The following is a 25,692-nucleotide window of genomic DNA, read 5'->3' as shown; positions in this document are numbered from 1 at the left end:
CCAATCAGAATCAGTAATTATTAAACTAACTACCTGGGAGAACTGAAAACAAGGCTTGGATTTGGAATTGGGGTCCAGATTTGAAGAGCCCTGACCTTTGAGATGTTCTCGGCAGACCCTCCAGAGTACGATGTCCCACTAAGGGACAGATGCTGGTACAGGCACTACTAGAAGAGGGGGATAGGAAACCACGGGCTGTCACAAGTAACCTTATGCAGAGTGTGAGCTGCACTGCTTGTATAGCTGCACATGGAGGGAGGGAGGGAGGGAGGGAGGGAGGGAGGGAGGGAGGCAGGCAGGCAGGCAGGCAGGCAGGCAGGCAGGCAGGCAGGCAGGCAGGCAGGCAGGCAGGCAGGCAGGCAGGCAGGCAGGCAGACAGACAGACAGACAGACAGACAGACAGACAGACAGACAGACAGACAGACAGACAGACAGACAGACAGACAGACAGACAGACAGACAGACAGACAGACAGACAGACAGACAGACAGACAGACAGACAGACAGACAGACAGACAGACAGACAGACAGACAGACAGACAGACAGACAGACAGACAGACAGATAGATAGATAGATAGATAGATAGATAGATAGATAGATAGATAGATAGATAGATAGATAGATAGATAGATAGAGAGAGATACTTTATTTATCCCAGAGGGGAAATTATCCAGTAGCTCCTTTCAAATCAGTAAAATAATAAATATTGATAAATAAATAGCATACTACAAAAAAAACACATATTAAGTAGAACACAATCCATTACTTATAATTCAGCTCATTCTGTTTACGCCAAATTCTGACTCTACCATTTGAATGTCTCAACAGAAATCGAGACTCATCAGACCAGGCAACATTTTTCCAGTCTTCAACTGTCCAATTTTGGTGAGCTCGTGCAAATTGTAGCCTCTTTTTCCTATTTGTAGTGGAGATTCAATTAAGTATAGAACCCAGTTTTAATGTAGTTTTAACCGGGAATGTAAAAAAACTGCTTCATTAAAACCAAAATTAAACAATTTATTGTGATTATGGTTAATTATGCTTATTATAGATTTAGCGCAGCAAATATTTAAGATTTCCAGAATTCAATTCAGAATACTAGGTCGAAGTTCCCTCCGGTGGCGATGTAAGGTATAACAAAAATGTGAAATGTCTTTGTGGCATGTGTGTGTGTGTGTGTCTGTGTGCTCTTGTGTATGTCTTGGTATTGCCTCATGGATCCAGTTAATTTACAAATGTTTTATTTCATCCAAATTTGTTACTTTAAAATTACGACATTTATAAAACAAAAACAATTATACTACAAACTACATAAAAACAATATTACAAGAATAAAATTGTATAATGACAGCAAAATTCAATCTTATCGTTATCATTAAAACAGTCACACTACATTTTTTCACTCTCTCAAGTTAAATATGCTAAATGAGGCGTTTCAAAGATCCACAAGGCCCTTCACTGCCATGGAGTCTTCCGACCCAGGATGCGGTTGGTGATTTTCTGTAAGAAAGATGGGAAATGAATCACTCATCCCGCGCCTGTAACACTGTCCTGTCATTCAGTGCCTGGCTTTCTGGGGCCTTGATGGAACTTAAATTCTGTCATAATGCAATGTTCAAATCTGACAGCTAGTGCTCTGCTTGAGCCAAAGCATGTATACTAAGTGTAAGAATCTTGCAGTGCACCAGGCTCACTGGGAATGCTGGCTACTTGCAATACTGAGTTATCATTGATACTGCACATGGCTGAAGGGCTAAAGGGTCACTCTGCCAGCTGCTTACGGTCTTGTAGAGCTGGGCCTTCAGCCTGTAGGAATGGTACTCAGCTTTGCGTCTCTCCTCCTCTTTCCTGCGTCGCACTTCTGGCAGCTGGGAGTACATCCTGGAACAGACCAGATGCATGCTTCAGTTTGCGTCCAAGCATCCTGCAACCCTCCCACAGTCCGATCATACATGCTTTAGAGGGATTGTGTGTGTGTGTGTGTGTGTGTGTATGCTGCAGGCTCACCAAAACCCTCCACTGGATAAGCAGTTAGAATTTGTGGGGAAAAAGCAGAAAGAAATAAGACTTACTGTTTCGATCTCATGAACATCTCCTTCTTTGGAACGGCTCTTCTGGCACAGGCTGGAGGCCCTATGGAGGCATTTAAAATGGAAAATTACCCATTGTAATATACACTCACCTATTAGGAACACCATACTAATACGGTGTTTGACCCCCTTTCGCCATCAGAACTGCCTTAATTCTACGTGGCATTGATTCAACAAGGTGCTGAAAGCATTCTTTAGAAATGTTGGCCCGTATTGATAGGATAGCATCTTGCAGTTGATGGAGATTTGTGGGATGCACATCCAGGGCACGAAGCTCCCGTTCCACCACATCCCAAAGATGCTCTATTGGGTTGAGATCTGGTGACTGTGGGGGCCATTTTAGTACAGTGAACTCATTGTCATGTTCAAGAAACCAATTTGAAATGATTCGAGCTTTGTGACATGGTGCATTATCCTGCTGGAAGTAGCCATCAGAGGATGGGTACATGGTGGTCATAAAGGGAGGGACATGGTCAGAAACAATGCTCAGGTAGGCCGTGGCATTTAAACGATGCCCAATTGGCACTAAGGGGCCTAAAATGTGCCAAGAAAACATCCCCCACACCATTACACCACCACCACCAGCCTGCACAGTGGTAACAAGGCATGATGGATCCATGTTCTCATTCTCTTTACGCCAAATTCTCACTCTACCATTTGAATGTCTCAACAGAAATCGAGACTCATCAGACCAGGCAACATTTTTCCAGTCTTCAACTGTCCAATTTTGGTGAGCTCGTGCAAATTGTAGCCTCTTTTTCCTATTTGTAGTGGAGATGAGTGGTACCCGGTGGGGTCTTCTACTGTTGTAGCCCATCTGCCTCAAGGTTGTGCGTGTTGTGGCTTCACAAATGCTTTGCTGCATACCTCGGTGGTAACAAGTGGTTATTTCAGTCAAAGTTGCTCTTCTATCAGCTTGAATCAGTCGGCCCATTCTTCTCTGACCTCTAGCATCAACAAGGCATTTTCGCCCACAGGACTGCCGCATACTGGATGTTTTTCCCTTTGCACAATTCTTCGTAAACCCTAGAAATGGTTGTGCGTGAAAATCCCAGTAACTCAGCAGATTGTGAAATACTCAGACCGGCCCGTCTGGCACCAACAACCATGCCACGCTCAAAATTGCTTAAATCACCTTTCTTTCCCATTCTGACATTCAGTTTGGAGTTCAGGAGATTGTCTTGACCAGGACCACACCCCTAAATGCATTGAAGCAACTGGCATGTGATTGGTTGATTAGATAATTGCATTAATGAGAAATTGAACAGGTGTTCCTAATAATCCTTTAGGTGAGTGTATATTGTTCAATAATTTTAATAAGATGGGCTTCACTTCAGTTAAAGGAATGATAAACTGCTACTAATTGCCTGACCCAGAATTCAGCTCTACAGCGGGTCAGCTGTAGAGGACCATCTCCAGGTGCAATGCTGAGAAATGCAGTGAAAGCCAGAACAAAAGCATTTAGTCATGGCAGCTGCACCTCACTGCAGATAAAGGTGGGACTGGCACCTGAGGGCTGTGGGTGCGTCAGCACATTGGTGGGCTGGTTGAATAGATTCTCTCTCTCCTGGGCAAAGATGGCCTGCAGGCGGCGCTCCTCCACCTGCAGCCCCAACCTCTTCATCCGCTCCTGCGAGCGCGAGATGAAGTCTGGCCGACGCATCTCCAGGGCTTCCTGTGGGCAGGTAATAAACCCATCATAATGGGCTGCTCAGGAACTATCACCACTATGTTCCTTACAGCAGGCAGCAGAAAAGGGCAGTTTAGACATTATTATCAAGCAATTCCCAGTTTAACTTCAGGGACCAGTTAAACACTAAGGGCTCTGGGTAGAAACTTGCAGATTCGTAGCCTAAGGAGTCCAGGCAAAGAAGCAAACCTGCAGGGTAATCCGGATGAGGCCACAGGGCACCTTGCTTGTTTTGGTGCTGGTGATTAGCTCCCCCAGGGTCTTGGGTCTGGAGCCCACTGGCTCTTCCTGTACCTGTCGCTCTCTGAGTGGTTCCCTCCAGGGTTTGGTTTTAGTATATGCCTCAAACCATGCCAGGCCAGATGCTAGTGCTGGCGCTGCTGAGTCTGGCCGGTTCTCTTTCTTGCTCCTGGCCTTCAGATCATCAGCAGGGACGAACCATGACACACCTGAAGAAGAATCAATTACTACATGCATGTTGCCATGGTTTCTTAAAATGATTTTTAACCAATAGGAGACTCATAAATGTTTATACCTCGAGGGAAGTGCATTTGCTGGCTACGTCTGCTCCTCCTCTCATTCGAGATGGTCTGATGTTTGGGGGGGGTCCTGTGCTCCCCTTTGCCCCCCTTGGTGATGAGCACAGCACCCTCAGACATGACCTCGATGGCCCTGACCAGACGCGGTGATGGAACATTAGTGCCCACATCACGAGTATGTTTCCGGGTGCCTTTAGTGACAATCTCCAAGTTGCCTGTTGGTGAGGAGGACAACACGCAACAGACTGAAATACACCTGACCAGACAGGTTTAAGGCAGCCTTTCTGGATCGCATCTCACCTGCAGATAAAAATCACAGACCTAAAGATACTTGTATTACTGGTACAAATAGAACACATCTGGTATCACTTGACGCTAATACCAGGACGACCATATTTGAAAGAATCCAGACAAAAAAATGGCACTTTCAAGAAATCTGCCTCAAAAAATGGAGTAAATATGCACTGTAAATATGGGTGCAACACAATGATACCCCCATACTGATACAAGGGAGGCATCACCTGATTAGTAAAACTATTTTCAGCTGATGACATGGCATGTAGGTGAAGCATGGCAGACTAAAAGAGCAGCAGATAATCTCTCACAGTTAAGGTCAAATACCGCCCTGCTGACTGAATACTGTACCCACTGACTGAAGACCATCCTGCTGATTGAACACTGTACCCTCTGACTAAATACTGGCCCTCTGACTGAATACTGTACCCGCTGACTGAAGATTGTACCAACTGACTGAATACCTCCCCTGAGCAGGGTTTTGTTATAGCCTACTACACTATACTGGACCATTTGAGACTGGATTGGGTCGAATGTGGCCCAACTGAAGGGAGTCTGACAGATCAGCCTTACTGCTAGCAGCAAGTCATCAGCGGGTACCTAAGAGGGGCTGCAGAGGTGACCACACCATCACTCTCCCCCAGTGTACCCTGACCCCTCTCTGCATTAGAACTTTACAATTAATATAAACATTCAAACATGCCAGTCATAGCTATATTTTTTTCCCCCGTTTCCACTTTGTGACGCAATTACTGTGGATATTTTAACCCCTGACCTTTTTTCAAGAAAAAAAATCATAATAATAAAATGCATTTTGAATATAATTTACATCTTGTGTTGGAGTCACAATTTGTGTGCCATAGACTTATTCAATTTAAAATTTGTTATTTCTGACATGGTATCCTGGTCAGAAGAATAAATTATTATACAGCTCATATAATATGTTTGTGTGTGATATACTGCACAGAATGAGAGCTGACATACAATTTATAAGCTATTGCTGAGTAATAGGACGCCTCAAGTCCAATGAATAATAAATAGGAGTTTCAATGCATTTCACAGCGTAATGAGATACAAACTCCTGTGATGAGAATGTCTCAAATGAATGTAGTCTAAACCATTTGAAGGCTCACTGTAGAACATATCACTAGACACAATGAACATGTCACAAAATAGCAGGTTTCATCTTCCATGCTTTGTAGGCATTTGACCCTTCAGACTGTACACTCATGCTTATAATCAGTCACCCAGACTGCTATGTTGCAAGTTTTCAACAGAAACTGTCTCTTATTGAAAATGTAAGGTGCATCTTTAACAGGAGAATCAGACAATGGGGACCACGGACTGCTGAGCAGCTGACATCTTCTAAGAAAGAATGGACAAATATTGCAATTGCAAAACTGTAACAATTAGTACACTCAGTTTCCAAACAATTAAAAAGTGAAATTAAAAACAAGGGTGATGTAACACAATGAAAAAATGCCTCTGTGGAGTTTTAACTTTGTTTATACTTACAAAATACAATCGAGCTAGTCAGTAAAAATACAATCTTTTCTTTGTTTATTTCTCAGTTAAAGGTTCACGTTAATTAACAAATCACAGATTTTTGTTTTCATTGAATTTTGGAAAATATCCTAACTTTTCTGGAAATGGGGTTTGAACTAAAGACTGATATTGTGAGTAAAGAAGTGCAGTTTTAAGTGCACATCACGTCATAGGGCATGAAATGAGATGAGAAATTGGCCATTAGCAAGACGACTCATTTTAGCTGTTCTGTCTTTGCTGTCCCATACAGGTTATTGTATCTGTGGTTCATCACTCATATCCATGCAAGACAGTTATCCTACCTACACTGGCTCATTTTATTATATTGGCCAGGGAGTTAAGCACCCGCACCATATTATCTCTGGTATTATCTTTCGTTTGCTCTCAGTGTCCCTGGGCTGCCATATGCTGAATGGTGAGTAGCCAGCAGTCACCTGAGCAGGTACCATACTTCATTAGGGCTGTGCATGGCCCAAAGACACCCCTCAAGAGTTTCCTTTTTTTTGGGGGGGGGGGGGAGGGCCTATGGGTGTTTTTCCAGCACACCAGGTACTGTACTTTTGGTACTTCGAGAACATACCACTGTACTTTCCACTGTAGTATATTATAGAGCTGGACGATGTGTGATATTAATATCAACATCGCATGTTATGCACATGCAATTCTTACATCTCTAGTCAGCTAGATTAAGATCAGACTTTTTCTTGCTTTCAGTTCTGTACAGATATTACAGTGCAGGGAATTAAAACATTTTTACTCTCATATAAAAAAAAAAAACCTTTGCAATTTTAATTATTATTCCTTTTATGCTTTATCTAATATATGTTTAAAAATCAGTTTAAAGTTCACCACCACTGCTTTTACATGAGCATTACTTATGTTGTCCGAGACAACCGTAATCATTTTCATCCCTGCTGTTCAAATCGATCCTAGACAGGTTAGTTTTGCTTTATACATACTCCAATATGTTTTACAACAAAATTACATCACTAGGACAGCACGCTATATGTGTCTGTTCTGCCCTAGTATATTAAACAACACTTTTTAAATTTCTTGTCATGCCATCCTAATCTTTTTGCTGTATCCGACCAGATTGCAATTAGCTTTTGATTTTACTTTACGTTTGTTGTTTTCACTGTTTTCAAGGCAGCATTTGTATTGTGTTTCAGAGTCAGGCTATTTGCATAATCAATCAACAAAGAAAGCACTTCAAGTTGCAAGTACCAAAATACCCCAGCTGGTTTGGAACTTTTGGTACTGGCACTCGACCAGAAGTCAATGGAAAAGGGAAAATACCAAAACTACTGTACCAAAAGTACTTGGTGCAGTGGAAAGGCGCCCTATATCAGGCATTTTTATTCGCTGGTCACATGCACTTAGACCTTTATGCATCTGTATCACACAAAGCAGGAAAGAGCTCTTAAGATATAGGACAAGACAACACAAAATAATATACTTTATTGCACTCATGGAAAATTCCATAAGTATAAAGTTACTATTAAATTAAATGGAATTCTTACTTAAATTATCGCATAAGCGATACCTAGTTGCTCTTCCTAACCTAACATGATTCAAGGGTTTTATTTGTGACATGCAAGGTGTACAGTCCAAGTATAACTTGCAGTGAAATGTGAGGTGGTCAATTTTGCCATAGTAAGCATTGATGAAAAGCAATATGGCAGAAGTAATAATACAATAAATATGTAATACATAAGGAACAGTAAAGTTATACTTGGAATAAAGAGGGAAAAAAGTTAAACGATATATGTGCAACACCGGTCCAGTGAAGTGTATGGTGCATGAGTAAGGAGTGAATGTTTAATTACAAATGTCAATGAAGTGTTCAGTATTCGGATGGCCTGTGGGTAGAAGGTGACTGAGCAGCAGATGCCATTAATCACCAGTAGCACTGACCTGCCTGTATTCCTTTGCTGAGATGTTTAACTGTCCTCTGTCCATGTGTGGGATTAGGGTGCGGGGGATGGGCATGGCCGCTGCTGCTGCTGGACAAAACTGACTCAGGGGTCGTCTGAAAGGAGAACAAGCAGCATGTCTTTACTCGGTGCGATTTGATAGATCATAACCCTGTTAAGAAATGTCTTATAAGTAACATGCATTTTGCAGGACTGCCGCATTACATTCTGGGTGAATCTTTAGGTACCAGACATAAAAATGAAGTGACTAATAAAATTACAGAGGGTAGCTCTATCCTGGTCCAGAAATTGACACATCCAAGACATTATAATATGTAACATTTACCATGATATGTAACATTTACCGCTGGGGTTTTACATTAATTCCCATTAGGAAAGTGGCAGTGACAAAGTACTAAATAACCTGCCACCATGTTTTATTCTCTATCATGGGGACAAGATCTGTACCGCAGACTCGTTGGTGCTGTGCGCCTGGCCCAGGGCATGGCTCACATATCTGCTGCTGCCCTTCCTCCCTCTCCGCTGCTCCCTGCCCTCTCTCTGCCTGTCAATGGCACTGTGCAGCCGCTCCAAGCCACCGTTCACTCGCTGGGGGCCGAAAGCCCGCACGAGGCGGGCTGTGTCGATGGTGGAGGCCGTGGTGTCTCCAGACTCGGTCTGGACACTGACATCGGTCTCGCCGGACGTGTGTCCTGAGGCGTCTCTCTCGGCTGGGCAGCGGTGACGGCTCGCGGGGGGGGTGTCAGTGGACCTCAGGGAGCCATGCCCCCCCCAAGCCAGCTGGACAGGCTGCTGGTCATTCCTGCTCATCCTGCTGCTCCAGTCTCGTGACTCCATGAGCCTGCTGCTCTCCCCTTTCTCCGCTCCCTTTCTCACTCCCTGACCCGTCTCTGTCCTCCTAACTCTATCCCCCTCTGTCTTGGTACCCTGTGCCTTTTTGGTCTCCTCTCTTCCTTCCCTTGAAGCCCACTCCTTCCTCACTGGCTCCATCGCTGCCCTCCTCTCCTGGCCCGCAGTCTCGCCTCTCCCCCTCAGCCCGACCGGCTGCTGCCCCTCTCGGATCCCATGGAGCTGATTCGCTCTCTCCAGCTCAAGGCCAGTGCTGTGGATGAGGCGGGACAGGCGCTCCAGCCTCTCCAGCAGGGACTTCTCCGTCTCGTGACTGGAGCATGTGCCCCGAAGGCTCCATCCCTGCCTGAATCTCTGCCGCAGCTCATCCAGGGAGCTGCCCCCCTGTTTCCCCGAGACCAGGCTGCACCTCGCTGCGGCGAACCCCTCCCTCCCTGTCCTGTGAAAAGGCTCCGGGTTATCAGCGTTATCGTCCTCCCCCAGCAATGGTGCACATTCATCCTGATCCTGGCTCTGCTTGAAGACCATGTGCTCTACGCTAGGATCTCTGTTTGGTAGCCACTGCTTTCCGCCATGAGGGTTAGAGGGACTGTTGTAAGCGGATGGACTGGCATGTGTGTTTCTTTCCAGTGACAGACTCTCCCATCGTTGAGAGCAGTAGCTGCCTCCATTTTCATTCAGGTGCAACCCTGGTGAAGATAAAAGATTATGCTGCAGTTATTTCAATAGCATAAACAGGGTAGAGCAAGATCATTTAACTGTATTCAACATGAAAATCTGAAAATCAAGTTAGTATGTATAGTAGTGATCAGAATTAGAGAATGAGTGGCATTTTTGTAATTCACAAAAGTTGCTGCCTATTCAAATTCAAAGTTATTCTAACATGAATAGAAGAAAGAAGAAGAAATATATTTTAATCATTTCATCAGTGAAAAGTATTGCACATCACAAAATTCAAAAGTTCAGTAAAGGTCTGCAATCAAAATTAGAGAACAGTGTGTTATACTTAACATTTTTTGATTGTAATATGAAATATCTCAAAATATTTGGCAACCCCAATCTATCTGGCAATGTAGGCATTCTGCAAGGTGGTGGACCCTGTGATGTCAGGCTGTTCAAATGATGGCCGATGGGATGACCCTCTTAGTCATTGTAATAGGAGTTAGTCATCACCAGAGCATCATTTCTCGAATATTAAAACTGTACAAAGAAACTAAATAATTCAAGTACCAAAAAAGGCAGGTCCCCACGTAAGACAAGTGTGCGAGAGAACAGGAGGACAGGGTGCCTTTCAGTGGGGGATCAGTTCAACAGTACAGCTGAAACTGCTCGACAAATCAGTTCTGAGTGGGACAAGAATTTATCCTGACGGGGTCTTGTCTGGGAGAATATGAACTGAAAGCCCACTCCAGAGTCACTCACCAGCAAGAGAAACCGAGATGCATTCATTCTATTCATAACATTGAATCCGGATAAGCAGCATGGGAAATTATAAAAATGTCACTCATTCCGTAATTTTGATAGCTACTGATTATACTTTAGGACAGTTTAACTTATAGCAGGAAGCTGAACTGATATACAGTTACACGAAAATGCAGATAAGTATGAAAACAAATCAGATAAGCTCAAAATTGATCGTAAAGAAAAATGGCCCATGTCAGCACACGTCGATCGTGGATGTCAGATACTTTAACGGCATTCCCACTCTACAAATGCTGTGCAGCCTCACCTTGCATCGCCGAACCCTGGTGGACATCACTGCCCTGCCGCTGCAAACTGTAGGTCCCCTCTACGTCTGTAATGGCGATGGTGTTATTGACCTTCTGCTCACTGGAACTCAGAACCTCCATGCGGAGCTTTGGAGCCGAAGCGTCCCACCCTGAAGGAGATGAAACGGTTCTTAGAGTGGGAGGCAGCAGAGGTCCAAAGAGGCAGCTCTCCCTTATCTACCTGCCTGGCAGAGCAGCTGATGCCTCAGACCAAGCAGGCATTCATTATTAACAGCTCTACACGGTGGTGTACATGTCAGTGAATCTACTGGGCGGGAGCTTATAGACAAGCTGCTTAGTAACCTGCTGGAGCAGCAGTGGGATGTGCTGGATTAGCCAGTTACGGCTCCATGTCTTTGAAAGGGTGAGCAGTACGAAACGGCACCTGGATGGCAGCTCTCCAGAGGGGCGCCCGAATGAACGTGGGACAGTGGTACCCCTGCCTGGGGCATGTAGAACAGCTCTGAGCTCCCGTGCGGCTTGTAGGGCAGGAGAACAGGCACAGCTACGGGGAAACAGGAACAGCACATCATCCACAAGGCACTCACACGAGCGTGCATGCAGAGGCCACCTGCCTGATCACTGCAACAGCAGGGGGCAATTAGAACTCAATACCCAATTTACGATTAAGGAATGACATCTTCATGTGTGAATGACTGGAATGTGAGTATGCCCTGAGACGGGCTGGCGCCCCATCCTGGGTTATTCCCTATCTTGTGCTTGTAACCTCTGAGACCCCCGCGACCATGAATAGTACAAGCGGGTAGAGGAAATGGATAGATGGATGGATGGAACAATATCTTCACATGCTTTGGAGACCTTTGTCAGAAGTAGAAACAGAAACACTAATAATACCTATATACTAATGTACATGTTAGTCATTCAAACTTTGTCCCTCTGGGACAGACTGGGAAAAAAAAGCAGCTCTGGAGTTTATGATCCAGCAGATCCAGGTGCAGCTGTGTATCAAGGGGCACTGTGTTAAACTGCCACATAACAAGACAGCTAAGAAAATTAAACTTTAAGAAAATAATTGAAACAGAGCCAGCATGCGGATCTTTCTGTGAAACACTGAACAAGGAAAATACAGGCTTCATGTAAGTGATATAAAATTTAATTTGGCAAGACATTGTTTTGTGAACACTGGCAGTAATGTGATTTGTGAGATCTTTGTTTTTTAAATGAGATATTGCGGGCTAGTCTAGAACTTTCACAACACTGAGTTAGTGGTTTACTAGGCTAATTACTAGGCTAACGACTAGTAATGAGTTGTGGATGGAAATTCAAATTCTCAAATAACTCCAACTTCTAACCTGGTGTCTGAATGGATAAAGGGGCAGACATCATCTTCTGTGGTACCGAGGACGATTGTGGTAAGGTGGGCCTGGTACTCCGTGACTCCTCCTGGGGAAAACATGTAGTGATCTGAACTGAGGCCCCAGCTGTCTCAGGGTCCTGCCTTCTAACAGACTGCTGTCCTTTCTGTGGTCCAAAGGTAATGCTAGCCATTCCTGTGGCTGGAAAGTATGAACTTTGCTCTGTTGATGGTTGGTTGTGCTTCATGAAGTCCACGTTCATGCCACGAGCGATCTGGGAAGAAGAACCAGAAGGCTGGTCAGCCGGCAGCTCCTTCACAGATGTGGAGCCATCTTCTTGAGAACGTGTCACCGGGCTGAATTCTGAAGTGTTTCCACTGGGCTGTCTAGGAGTCAAGGTCAGAGGCAGGTCAGAAGGAACGATCTTGGTGGAAGAAGAGATGGACGAAGAGCTCGAAGCCAAAGGCACAACATGCAAAGGAACTACACATGGCTTCTGGCTGGTGAGGGACCTCCTCACATCAGGTAAGGACTTGGACATCTGCCTGTTACTGCTACAGATCATACCAAATGAAGTGCCAGTACTGAATTTAGGAAGCTGGCTGACTGCAGCCAAAGGGCTGACAGAATCAGATGGGTGTTTCCTCTGTTCTGTATCCCTCGTGCTTATCCAGCTGACATTTTTCTTCTCAGAAGCTAGCAAAAGGTCGGCATAAAAGCTGTCCTGTGTCCCTGTGGTCAGTAGGTTTGAATGTACCTCTAAATCTGAAGGTGAGCCTGTTTCATTTCTTTCCATGGCACCAGTGTCTTTAGTGCTACTATGTCCTGGAGTTGACCTTATTGGCGGCATGCATCCTGCTTGTGGGTCTGGTTCTGTGTCTAAAGAATCTTGAGTCGTAATACCAAAGTTTTGGACAACAGCAGGTTCCCTGGTTTCCGAGGAGAGACCACTGTTGTGGGGTTGTGCTGATGCAGGGGTTATCGTGGAGGAGAACGGGAAGTGATGGTGGGAGGTGAGGTTGATGGATGGGGTGCCGGCCCCAGAAAGAGTCAGAGTCTCTCTGTGAGTGATCTCACGGACTCGTGCCTCAAGGTCCCGCCTCCTGCTGGAATCGAACCGAACCCCAGAGTGTGAGGGCGTACGGCTCAGCTGCTGCAGCTGGTCAGAGAGCCGGTGTTCTGCTGTCTTTAGGGCCGTGAAGCACTCAGCCTGTGCCCTGGGTTCAGCCTCCAAGCCATCACGGCTTGATTGGGTGCTGGAGTCAGTTTCCGAACTCAGCTGACTCTGTAGAAGAAGGAAACAAAACCATATCCACAACATAATATCAATGCGGGCTGTTCTAGCAGATGTGCCCAGTTCAACTTATAGGTTTGAATAAAGAAATCTAACTGGACAAAAAAATATCTATGCAAATGATTTTCAAAATATCAAAATTATGAGCTCTTGCGCTTAAATACAGGGTCTATCACTGGCTTAAGACGAACAATGGCTTCTATAGCACACACTCAAGCTGTCACAACTATAATTATCCAATAAATCCAATAATCACATGCTGCATATTTTTATTTATGTGCATAAAACCAACAAACAAACAAACAACTAATACATTTTTCAAATGAGATCTGAAGCAGGTTGTAAAGTTTCCTCTGCTGGAGAAAAAGTGAACATATGACGGACTGTTAGGTTGGACTGATGCATTGATGTTTGTTTCTCGTAAGTCATAATTGCACCAGTCCTACTAGCCTCAAACCATATAACAGATATATGACAGCTGATGGTGATTCCAGCATGAATCAGCTCCCTGATAGATCCAGATGCACATTACATGAAAAGCACCTAATTCCAAAGGCAAAACCTAGTTTCCAAACATCAGAGAACTGCCATGAGGGGTAAACAGGCTCTCGTACTGCAACACAGCATGCTCAAAACACAGCACATGTGCAGTTACCTTTCAAGGACAGTATCCAAGGGCAGCAGTCTGTCATCAAAGGGAAAAGGTTTGTTACACAGTCCTGTAATAAATGTGACTGTGACATACTTTCTGTAGTTGCCCCATAGGGAAATACGATATTCTGAACCAGGATTCAAAGTAACTTCAGCACAAGTAGAGGAAATTGAGAATCTTAAAATTCCTATCAATGATTAAGGGTTAATCATGAATTGAAGATGTATATCGATCAGGCTTCATGATTAACCATTATTATTCATAATAGAGCTGTAATGATTACTTGATTAAACTGGAGTACTCAATTATTTTTAAAGCATTGATTAAAATGAGCTTTCTCCTCGGCAACATGGAGAAGGATGGAGCATAGAAGATGGGGGTCCAAATGAAAAGCGTGAAAGCCTCAGTTGTGTGGGAGCACTTTACAATAAAATTGAAAGAAATTACAGCTGTCTGTCAATATTACAAAGCAGAAAAATAAATAGTATAATAGCATGACTGCAATGCAACTACATCTAAAAAGAAGACATTCACAGACTCACCCAATAATGTTTAGTTATAGATAATTATAAGCTACTTGTCCTTTGGCCTCCTGGAGTAGCCTAGCCCATCTTTGTCATCACTTTCACTTAGCTTGATTTTCTTTCTAAGATTCCCGTATCTCAAGATAATCACTGCTCAGATGAAGGCTAGCCCCGACGCTTATCCACATAGTTTTATGTAATATAATAATATGGTACAAAAATAACCATTATACGTATAATAAATCAGTGATGTTGCCACAAGTTGAAATGAAGCAGTGCGGACAAATCATTTGCTTATGCTAAATAACGTCTCTATGGAATCCAAAACATGTCCATGCAGTGGAAGGCGAATGTCTTTTGGTGACCAGTTCTCAGTCACTTTTCTCCTCCTCGCTCATTTTTGTTAATTTCTGACAAACGGGCCACACAATCTATGAGGAGTCCAACAGCAATGATGAGAAAGACTACGATTGTCTCAGAGAGCGCCATGCAGAGCTCATGCAAAAACAGTGGCAGTAAACTTTGGACTGTTTTTTTATAAACATATACCAAATGTTAAAATGGAGTGACCATCAAAATTTTAAACCTTGCAAAGTTTTGTTTCCCATGGCACAGTAAAAATGTACTGCACTAGTGATGCACCAATAAGGAAATTTCTGGCGAATACCAATAGCAGTTTATTAAAAAAAAAACTGACACCAACTGACTTAGGAAGGTTCTGCTTAAATGAGTGCAAAGGCACACTCCACCCAAATAAATTAAAAAAATAACTACATTCCAAAAATAAGTATTTAGTTTTTGGAAAGAAAACCCCAACTCTATCATACAATAACAGTCCCAGTACTATATTTTACAAATGTATACATATTATAAATGTTAAATATTTAACAGACAAGGGCTGATCATCAAGTGCAATTAACCACAATTTTCCAGGTAATATCTTTTGACTTTGCACGGTCAACTCTGAATTTTCTTTTCTTATCAAACATTTGTATTACTGACAGACTAGCGTTAGTCGGCAGTACTGAAGCCTTCTTTATTGGAACGGATTTGTTTTTCAGAAACACAGAAATACTTTTTTTCTGTTTCGCCTTTAGATCCTAATAAGGTGTCCACCTTTAGTAGTGCAATGTTTGCAAAATTCATTTCTAATGATGTAAAAATAATTCCACACAGCAGTAGGGCTGGGTATCGCTCAAAACTTTTCGATACCGGTTCCTGAATAATGCTTTTTTCGATACCAATATGTTTTTAAATCAACAAAAATACAACACAAATCTTTTATCTGAACAAGACATTTTGTTAATTATTGGCTAGCGACATTTTTATATTTCATTATAAAACCTGGCTGGTAGATCAATCCTTCATTTTCCCACAGAATAAAAAATGTTGTAACTTTATTCTGCTAATAAGCGCAGGCAAGTTACACTGCCAGAACCGGCAATATATGGAGATGCAAGCAAAAAGGTATTCAGTCCTAATGAGATTCAAAAATAATTTTCTGCATTTCCGTATTTCCGTATAACCTTTAAGGTAGTGTCAGTGCTTGTGGTCAAGCAATCAGCAAGTAATCGCTGTAAGTGCCTCCACAGCAGTGCCTCTGAGGAACTGCAATCAGATGATCTAGCTCACACACATACACACCAATTCTCACTCTCTCCGAGTGTTTCAGATGATATGTGACGATGTGGTCAGCCACTATATGGAGGGCATATTTGGGCATAAATGAGGCATTTTTTCCACACAGGTGCGCCTAGCTATAAAATGGTCACAGAATGCGGCTGAATGGTCACAGTTTGGAAGCCTGTGGAGCCACACTTTTGAATTCATAAGCATTTTCCAGACTACGCAGCAAATACAAACAGCATGCACACGCACACCAAGTTACTCTGGGTATATGTTTTTCCTTCCAGCCTCCATGAAGTGTTTGCGTAACGTTAAGCTAAATAGCCAACCACCAGTGACAGAATTACAGAAGCTGAGATTAATTGTTTGTGTATCGGAATTTGGCACCGAAAGATAATTAATTTTTCAATCCTTGATTTCGGTTGGTACCACAAAAGTACCAAAGTTCGGTACCCAGTCCTACACAGCAGACATTTTTCTAACGGTTTAGTACATGGGTACGCAAAACAATATGCATTACCAACTTAAAAGGAATTATCAGCAGTAAATATTGGCTCAATTGGTGCATCTTTACTTAGAAAAGCATGCAACATCAGTATTAACATTGCACATCGTGCAAGGGTAGCACAGTGTTGTAGTGGCTAATGCTGTCGCTGCACAGCACCACTTTGTGTGTGTGGAGTTTGCATGGCTTTTTGGTGGATCCTCCCGTTTCCTTCCATTGTCCATAAACATACAATTGAAGTGAATCAGAGTGTCTAAACTGACTGTATGTGTAACTGAGTGTGCACTCTTCAATGTGTGGTTGGTTCCTGCCTCACAACAATTACAATGTATATATTATAATATATGAACAATTACTTGATTAATAACCAAATTAATCAGTAGATTACTGAAGTATTAATATAATTAATATATTTCGATATTTAAGACATGGGTCAGATCAGTGAACGTTACATAATCAGAATGAAATCAGAATGTTTAATAGTAACAAAATAAGTTCCGTGAGCAGATAGTTTTGTTTACCTTGGTCTGCCGTCTGGTGCAGAGTAGAAGCTCTCGCTTGATCTCCTCAATGCGCTGCCTGTCCTGTATGTTCAGGCCCAGTGGCTCACACTGCTGTCCCAAAACTTTCAATCTAATCCACTCTGATGAAAAACAAGCATGCACACTGTTATTAGGGCTATAGTTAAAACACTGAAGAGCTCTATGTCACTGTTAACACCACAATCACAAGCGTGCAACCTAGATAAATGTTTCTTACTGACTGATTCTAGAATTTCAGTACAGGTTTCTGTTTATATGTAAGCATGTCCATCCATCCACCCACCCATCCACCTAACTGCCTATTCTGGTCAGGCTTGGGGGGGGCTGGAGGGTATCCCAGAAGGACAGGATGCCAGGCTGGGGGACAGCACAAGATTCCTCACAAGATTCCATCCACTGCAGGGTACATGCACACACAGAATGATAAACTACAAGCAATATAGAGAAGCCAATTAGGAAAACAGAGAACCCGGTGAAGCCTTGCACAGCACAACAAGGGGAAAAGCATGCAAACCTACTGGAGATGTGCAGCTACAGCGCCACCTGCTGAGCTACCACGCTACTCCTATGGAGTAGTGTAAACAGAGGAATTTTCACTTCGGTTTGCCACAGAGAGGCCGCAGCAGACGCACATGCACTGCAGGCTTACCCCTGGCCCTTCGCTCCTCTTCATCTGCAAAGCTCGCCCCGCTCGAAGCCACAGTGGCTGGTGACTCATTCCTCAGCAGACTGGCTACTCTGGCAGCCAGCACATCAGCACTGCCGCTATCGCTCTCGGCGTTCTGGTCCGCTTCTCTGGAGCCTGAGGCTGGCCTCATCTCTATTGAAGCACTGGAGGAGGCCTTGGATAGTAATGCCACCTCCTGGGACTGCATGTCAGCCTCAGGGCAGCCCTCCGCTGGGACAGACACAGATACAGGGAGTGCCTGGTCTGGAACAACAGCACTACAGCCCTCAGGCTCCCGCCGCACAGATTTATCACTGAGGAAGCCAGCAGGCTGCCCTGAAATGCTAACAACAGAGGATGGGCCCGCTTCTACGCCCGTGCGATGCGCAGCTGCTTGTCTCGTGGCTGTGAGCTGGTCAGTCGATGGCATTGAGGACCTGAAGGGCTCCCTGGAAGAAGTCTCTCTCTGCCCATCGGCTATGAGCAGTGAATCTGAAGAAGACTTGCCCCCAAGCAGAGAGGAGGTCTCACAATTCCCCGAGGAGGCCAAAGAGCCTGCAAAGCTGCCTAGCTTGTTCTGTATACAGAGAAGAGAGTTTTCAGAGCCCCACATGGTGGCTGAGGAGGAAGAGAGCGAAGGCCTCTCAGACACAGTGCTCCCAGTCTTGTTCAGAAGCTCGTGCAGTGTTCTGCAACCCACGGAGGAGTCTGTAACAGATAGGCCTGGCAGCTGATCTGTGGAGGAAACCCTGTCTTGTGTGTTTTGGGTTTCAGCCTTACTAGACTGGAATCTTCCTTCCTGAGCATGTTCTGTGATCTTGCTGCCTTCACTCGAGGCTTGCTGGGATATCTCTGGGACAGGATGCTGTCCTTCACACAGTGTCTCATTCTCAAGGGGCTGCTGAGGTAGAGGGTCCAGAGATGCACCTAGTGGATGAATGGCTGCTTGCAGGCTGCACTGACTCAGACATCTGTCTTTCTGGGGGATGTGAGAAGGTGCGTCGGGCTGAAAGCTGTCCAAACTCAGTGGAATGGATGCGCTTGAGCCCAGAGACAGAACACTGGACCTGGAAAACTCCCCTTTTTCAGAAGTGTTACCTGGAAGAGAAAAGTTATCATTAAAGCTCAAAGGCATGACCCTCCCCAGCATTTTTAAATCATTAAAAATTCAAAATTGCAAAAATTGCTTAACGTTGAAGGCAACATGTTAGCATTGCCACATTGCATGGTCTCCCTGTGTTGCAGGTCCCCCCACAGTCCAAAAACATGGAGTTAATTTGAACATTCTCTCTAAATTACACATAATGTTTGTGAGTATGTGTGCAACTGCCCTGCAATGGAGTGGAATTCAGTTCTGGGTGTTCTGTAAGCGGTTAGCAATGGTATAGATGGACTAGAAGTTACTAAATATACTTAGTATTACATCTTTACTACAGGGTGACAGCTCTAAATGTATACCTTCAGACGGCAGTGTGCTCTTTGTGGGCGTGGAATCTTTTATTGTGCAGAAATCAGTTGGTGAGAATTCTGGCTCCCTGATTAGTCCCATGGACACGAAAGGAGTCAGAATAGTCGATGGGGATTGGTCAATTCCGAGATTACGGAGGTACATCTGCACAATGAGAATTGTTAAAACAGTAAATGATTGTTATAATCTGATGAATAACAAATTTTAAATGTCACAAAATATAATATCATCAAAAAGTTATACTGTCACGCTACAACAGTTTCAAAACATGCTTGAAAAGCTGCCTAATGATGGCTTAATTTGATTTATTACCGGAATTCTTTCATCAATATTCATCTCCTTGTCTTTGACTGGTGTGGAAGGGTCAGTCATCCAGTGGGTGTAGGTGTCCACCTCAAGGCTGGGCACAGAAGAGACAGCCGAAGGGGAAGCTGCCAGCTTCTGCTTACCCTGGTAGCTGTCCAGAGAGCTAATGAGCACACTCTGAAGGGCTTGGTTAGAAGAAACATTGCTGAAATGGTGCAAATCAACTTCGGACAAATGCTCAACTTTCTTCTGTATCTCCAATAAATCTCCCGACTCCGCTGTTCCTTCCTGAGCGACTTTAGCTTTACACTCCTGCAGAACAGATTGGTTCACCAGGATCTTTGTACACTCAATTGCTGGTTCACTTTGTCTCTGCTCTATCTGGGGTGTTTGTCCTTCTGATGTTTCCAAGAGCAAGTCTGAATCAGAGGTGGCCAAGTTCCTAATTAAGCTAGGAGACAAACAACCAGTCCCTGAGCCAGAATCAGGTTTGGGCAAACTCTGAAGAGCCCTGGTAGGCTGAGCCTCCTTACCAGTTGTACTGAAATGGCCAGCTAAAGGTAATGAATGTGAGCCCCCACTTCTAGGAAGCGAAAGAGAATCCTTAGCTGAAGCAGAGGTTCCAGAGAATGAAGCGGCTAGGTTCCGCCTAGGACTATGCAAAGCCAAGTCAGAATAGCTCTTTCCTGATGCCTGATTTACATTCCAAGCCCCCACTTTCTCCATGTAGCTGAGACTTGGCAAAGACTGGATCTTTCCAGACCTCTGAAGAGATAGAGGGCTTGGACTCAAAACAGTGCTGCTGTTATCAAAAGCGTGAGCTTGTGTTGGTTTGCTTGGGACATTCCGGGCCTCATTAGCAGTGGCCAAAGACACCACAACACCGGACTCAACTGCAGAAAGCTTTCCTAAGGACGGCGGTACAGCTGCTTGGAGAATCCCTGGGAAGATAAATGGGGTGGACTGGTACACCGGTTGTGCAAGACATCCTACAAAAGATCCTTCCACAGTTGTGTAATTTCCTGAGGATGACGGCTCTTTCCCTGAATGCCCTCTCTCAAAGCTAAACCCCGCAGACCACCGTGGATCTGCTTTGTTGACGCCATACGGTAACTCTGTGGTAATACTCTCTCTCCCAGCAGATAATCCAAAATTGGAGGTGACTGACTGGCTATTTCTGGGAAGATGGCTTTGGTTCTCTTCAGGTTCGCTCTCAGATTGAATTCTGTCATTTTCATGGCACAGCTGTTTGTGAAGTCCATTCGAATTGTTCTCCTCTGTGGGAATTTCCTCCTGCAGCTTCTCTTGAGAACCAGCGTCTGGAGAACCCCCATCCGAGTTTGAATGCTGGCTCTCTGTTCCAGATTGAGAGCCATCTGGAACCAAGTCTTTCTCAAGAATTACAGGGACGCAATCTGCCACGTCATCGTCATCACCTGACATGGGGGACAGGGTGTGCTGAGATAGTGAGCAGGAGCTGCTTGCATCCTCCCCCGAGGCCAAGGCGATTGGCCCCGTGTGCACAGATAGTGAGGCATGATCAGTGTCCAGCCTCCCCTGTGAAAGCTCCGACAGTGAAAGCGCAGGGAATTCACACATTCCAGTATCCCCTTGAAGTGCGATGCTCAACCTTTCAGTTTCAGATGCAGCAGAAATGTCTGGAGATCCTCTAAAACAACAAATGTCAAAACTGCTGAGTTCACACAATGAAAATTTTCACCAACAAAAGATGAGACAAACTACACAACTGCATCTTTCCCTTAGGCATTTTAGAATGGTCCTTTGCATGTCTGTGTGTATGTATAAATTAACACACATATACAGTCATTTCTCAAGATGCACAAATTTGACATCTGCAGATTGGATTATACAAGAATCGGTCATAAACAATTACATGAGAATACTTTTGAGTGACGCATAAGCCAAAAATAAAGCATACTAAAATGATTTGAATCAATCAAAAATAATGTATAAAAATTAGTGTTACTTAATATTTGTTACAGTATGTGCAAACTAATGTATTTTGCATTAAAAGTTATTTTTAATACTTTGAATACTGTGGGATCTAGACATCTTGGCTTGGGTGTGCCATACGTTTGTCTTGGCAGCCAGTCTGACTCATGTGGTAGCCGTCTCTGTAACCGTGGAATGCTATTGTGTAACTTTTAATGCCCTTAATGTTGCATTTTTAGTAATGGACCCAAGTATTATTCGTGAATTTTCATATTCGCAGGGATCTTCCACCTCTTACCCTTGTGATGGTGAAGGGGTGAGTATGTCTGTGTATGTTTTTATATATTTCTGTGATAAACAAGAGTATTACATCAAATCCAGGGTAAGAGATCTTGAAGTGTATGGCCCGGAGACAGTATTTGCACCACCTACTATTGTATGTGTAAAATGACATTTAAACTGAAGTCCTCAATCAAAAGATGGCCCCAGTTTTTTAGATACAATTTTTGGAGTATTTTATTTAAATTTTAAAAAGCAGTTCAGGATGAAGTAATTCTCTTTCAGGAAAAACTGTACCGTTCTTTAAGCATTTAGTACCTGCTGCACACACGTCATCACATACGAACTGTTTGTGGCATGGTGAGAGACTGACCTCAGAGCTACAAACTCCAAGGCTGTATGATGAAATACTGTGTCTTCCAGCAGGCTGTGGACTTTCCCATAGTTTGCCGGTAACAACGGGAGGGCAGGTGAGAGGTGACTATCCTGAAATTCTTCACATAGAAAGATTATACATAAATGTTCAGGGCTATTTTTTTTTTTTTATCGCTGTATTAATTTTATTTAAACTGATCATGACTTTCATCCTCAGAATTAAACTTCTCAGGCATTCATACTGTATATTCATAAATACTTTTTAAATAGGTGGCAATAGACTAACTTCTTATCATAAAAGCCACTCTTTAATAAATCCTGAGAAGTAATTCTTTTCTATGTATTCTTGTGAACATTAGCAGACGTGTAATGGATGGCACACTTGGTGTACCTTCTGTACCTAGCTGGAAGGAGCAGGAGGCGCCCCCTGGTGGTCGCAGGGAGGAATCCCCAGCTACTGTTACAGGATCAGCCAGAAAGGATGGGGAACCCTGGTGGGCACAGTTCTCTGCAGGCCAAGGAGATGCCTGGGCCATGTTACTAATGGAGGCTTCTGTCAACAGACCAGTGTCTTCCACTCCTGGCAGGGGACACCAAAACCCAATGGACTGAAACACAAAACCAAACAGTTAATGTTATATCTCTCAATCCTAAGAAGCAATTCAATATCTGCATACAAGGCTCTTACATCCTTTAGCACTGCCACATACATAAAACTGGATCATGGAAAAGATGACAAAGCCGATGAGAGTTTTGTTCAAAGATACATCTTACTAGAGATGCACCAATCTTATACCCAGTATCTGCATCAGGTCAATCCTGGTAAAAAATGCTGGACTGACTGGATAATGGAGGGGGAGGGTTGGTCAACACTAGTTGTTCAGGTGGAAGCACCCCTTTCACGTTCGCACATTTGACAATTAAACTGGAATATTTTTGGAGCTTGTTGAAAGATCAAAAAAACCTGTAGACAACGTTTAAGACAAAAACAATAATAAAAATGATTTGGGTCACATAAAATCGTACAATATATAACTAGTAGTAATACATAATATTTGTTAGTTTACATGCATACTACAGGTATATCGTTAACATTAATAGACTTGGCTTGGGTACGTTACACATCTGGTTTCGGCAACCAGCCTCACTCATATGCTAGCTGTCTAAGTCCAAAACGTAGTGCTGCCAGTGCATACAATAGTAACTTTATACTTAGAGGGGTATAATTTTGCTGGTTTGTATATTATATAAATAAGGTATGATAGGAAATGACAAAGTAATTCGACATACGAAGTTTACAGTATAGTATTGCGCTGATTTTTCTTAAGTCTGAATACAATAAAATTTATACAAAATATCTTGTTTGGTTAATCAGTACTTAGGTTTTATATGAGCTATATCATATATTTGGTACCGGAGACTTGTGTGTACTTTTTCACTATAAATGGTTAGTTGGGGTAAACAGTGATATTTTTATGATTGATTTATTTATTATATTTAATTTAGCAGGAGTTTGCACAATTTCCACATTATGTAATATTTCTGTTAATTTTTGTGAAAGATGTTAATGAATAAAATGAAAAGCAGGCTTGTGTAAATTACGGTGGCCTTGGATTCCATCCTGCAGCATAGTGGCTTTTGTTTGAGCAACATGACCATTATATTTTCTGCAACTGATCCAGAATGCAGCTGCCCGACTCATTTTCAACCTTCCCCAGTTCTCCCACACCACAACATTGCTACCCTCCCTTCACTGGCTTCCTGTAGCTGCCCATCTCAGATTCAAAACACTAATGCTTGCCTACAAAGCCAAAAATGGACCAGCACCCACCTATCTAAAAGAACTTATCTCACCACACACTGCACCACGCTCTCTCCGACCTTCAGCACCACTCGACTGTCCCACCATCTCTCAATGCATAAGGAAGATTACCTCTTTTGGAAGTACTTGGACTAGCACTTCCAAGATTATATTCTTATTTAAAACAAAAATGTATTACTTGCCAACAGACTTTTCTTGAGTGATATCATTCTTAGCCTGGGTTCTACTGGACAGTATCTGAATGTGTTCACTGATGAGACATCTAAGCACTTATGTAACTCGCTCTGGCTAAGGGCGTCTGCTAAATACGGTAAATGTACATGTAAAATGTAAGCATACTCAAACAACGCAGCTACAACACTAAGTGCAGATAGTTTGCCATGTTCATGGAAATGTATTGATGCAAATATCTAATTTAATGCTTGATAAAGGGGAAAATATATCAGATTGGTATCAGTATTGGCAGATAGTCAAAAAAGTTAAATATCAGATTTTGGATCAGACCATCTACATCATGCACTTATATACACACAGACCAGAACAATCAGAGCAGGTTACTCCAGCAATTTAAAAAACAAAAACCTTAAGTTTAGGGCACATTGCCATGTAATTCAGCACAGAGTCACAATCATACACTAAAGGAGATACAGAATGAGGGGGGTTGTGTCTGTGAGGACGGAGCACCTGTCTGGCATGGTTTGCAATGACCTCCCCGAGAGACACAGCGCTGGTGCTGGAGGACAGATGCGTGGCGCTGCGGGGGCTGCAAGGGGATTCGGGGGTACAGCTCTCACTCCCAGGCTGCAATGACAACGTGAGCTACATCCATGCATCTGCTTCAAAACACCGAATGCAACCAGCTGCTGCTACACACATATTTTCAAGAGAAATGAGTTACGTCCCGCATCTTTTTCCGTTCAACTGAATTTTATTCAGTATGATTATTACTTATTTAGGAGATCTTAGAAAATACTCAAGGGACTTGTTGAAGCCGCGATAAAGACATTAAATGACAGCAGTTCGAAAGTGAATTAGACGAATTAGGAGCGATACTGTCGTCAGCAGGATATTACTAAGAAGTGACCAGTTGCGGTACCTAAGCACTGTACCGAAGAGGCAGCATTAAAAAAAATTAGTTAATCAAATTAGTTGAATCATATTTGCTGCGAAATGCGATAAGCCATTCAAAAACTTTTCGGTATTTAAGCTAACAGGCAAAACAGTTAGACAAGGATAGACTGCAATATAAAAGAACAAGGTTACCGAAGCGGCTAATGAATACAATAAAGAAGGTTTGCTAAATAAGTATTTTGTTTATTTCTCCTTACTCGGCATTCTTCTTCCACTCGCAGACCTTCGGAAGACTCCATGTTTGCTATTCGGCCACAAATTTGCGCCTGCGCACTGGATTCGACATTCGTCTCGCTCCGTTGGTTGCTAGGATACCTATGCACGCCCGGAACCTTGCGCGGGCTTTTGTTTGGCAAAAAAGCGGTTCACTCTGGGACCGCAACTGAGGCAGTTCGCCATCTGCTGGCTGGGAAGGAATACAGTAATTAATCACCCTTTCTCCATTTTCATGACACTAAATACGTTTTTGACAGGGTCCCCCTAGCGCTGATATATTTGTCATCATCTCCTCCACAACCACA

General features: G+C 43.4%; 1 protein-coding gene across 3 annotated transcripts; it reads right to left on the bottom strand.

The window, feature by feature from the left end:
* Window positions 1-1,225: 1,225 nt before the first annotated feature.
* On the bottom strand, window positions 1,226-25,475 carry alms1 (ALMS1 centrosome and basal body associated protein). Of its 3 annotated transcripts, XM_072707135.1 has the most exons (20): window positions 25,369-25,475; window positions 24,725-24,841; window positions 22,619-22,826; window positions 22,217-22,337; window positions 19,618-21,280; window positions 19,296-19,449; window positions 17,820-18,935; window positions 17,150-17,271; window positions 12,785-13,312; window positions 12,025-12,301; window positions 11,097-11,216; window positions 10,672-10,821; window positions 8,541-9,631; window positions 8,074-8,188; window positions 4,317-4,535; window positions 3,971-4,230; window positions 3,601-3,766; window positions 2,074-2,134; window positions 1,783-1,882; window positions 1,226-1,501 (listed from the first exon to the last, which is right to left on the bottom strand). In XM_072707135.1, the coding sequence occupies exons 1-20, from the start codon at window positions 25,408-25,410 to the stop codon at window positions 1,457-1,459; spliced, it is 6,675 nt and encodes a 2,224-aa protein (XP_072563236.1). In that variant the 5' UTR covers window positions 25,411-25,475; the 3' UTR covers window positions 1,226-1,456. The 3 variants fall into 3 exon arrangements, with proteins under 3 accessions (XP_072563236.1, XP_023651779.2, XP_072563235.1); XM_023796011.2 differs by having other exon boundaries at window positions 12,025-13,312; XM_072707134.1 differs by having other exon boundaries at window positions 8,586-9,631; window positions 12,025-13,312.
* Window positions 25,476-25,692: the final 217 nt, after the last annotated feature.

This window comes from Paramormyrops kingsleyae, chromosome 25 (genome assembly GCF_048594095.1).
Source record: "Paramormyrops kingsleyae isolate MSU_618 chromosome 25, PKINGS_0.4, whole genome shotgun sequence".
NCBI classification, from domain to species: domain Eukaryota; kingdom Metazoa; phylum Chordata; class Actinopteri; order Osteoglossiformes; family Mormyridae; genus Paramormyrops; species Paramormyrops kingsleyae.
The sequence above is the reverse complement of the archived record's forward strand: the minus strand, read 5'-3'. Positions and strand labels throughout refer to the sequence as shown.

Bases quoted from the DNA above. Each gene is read 5' to 3' on its own strand.
- alms1 (XM_023796011.2), bottom strand. From the start codon at position 25,410: ATGGAGTCTTCCGAAGGTCTGCGAGTGGAAGAAGAATGCCGA. The intron at 22,827-24,724 runs GTGCTCCGTCCT...TTTGTGTTTCAG, and splicing joins TTGCAAACCATGCCAGACAG to TCCATTGGGTTTTGGTGTCC. The intron at 13,313-17,149 runs GTAAACAAAACT...CTTCTTCTACAG, and splicing joins GCACCAGACGGCAGACCAAG to AGTCAGCTGAGTTCGGAAAC.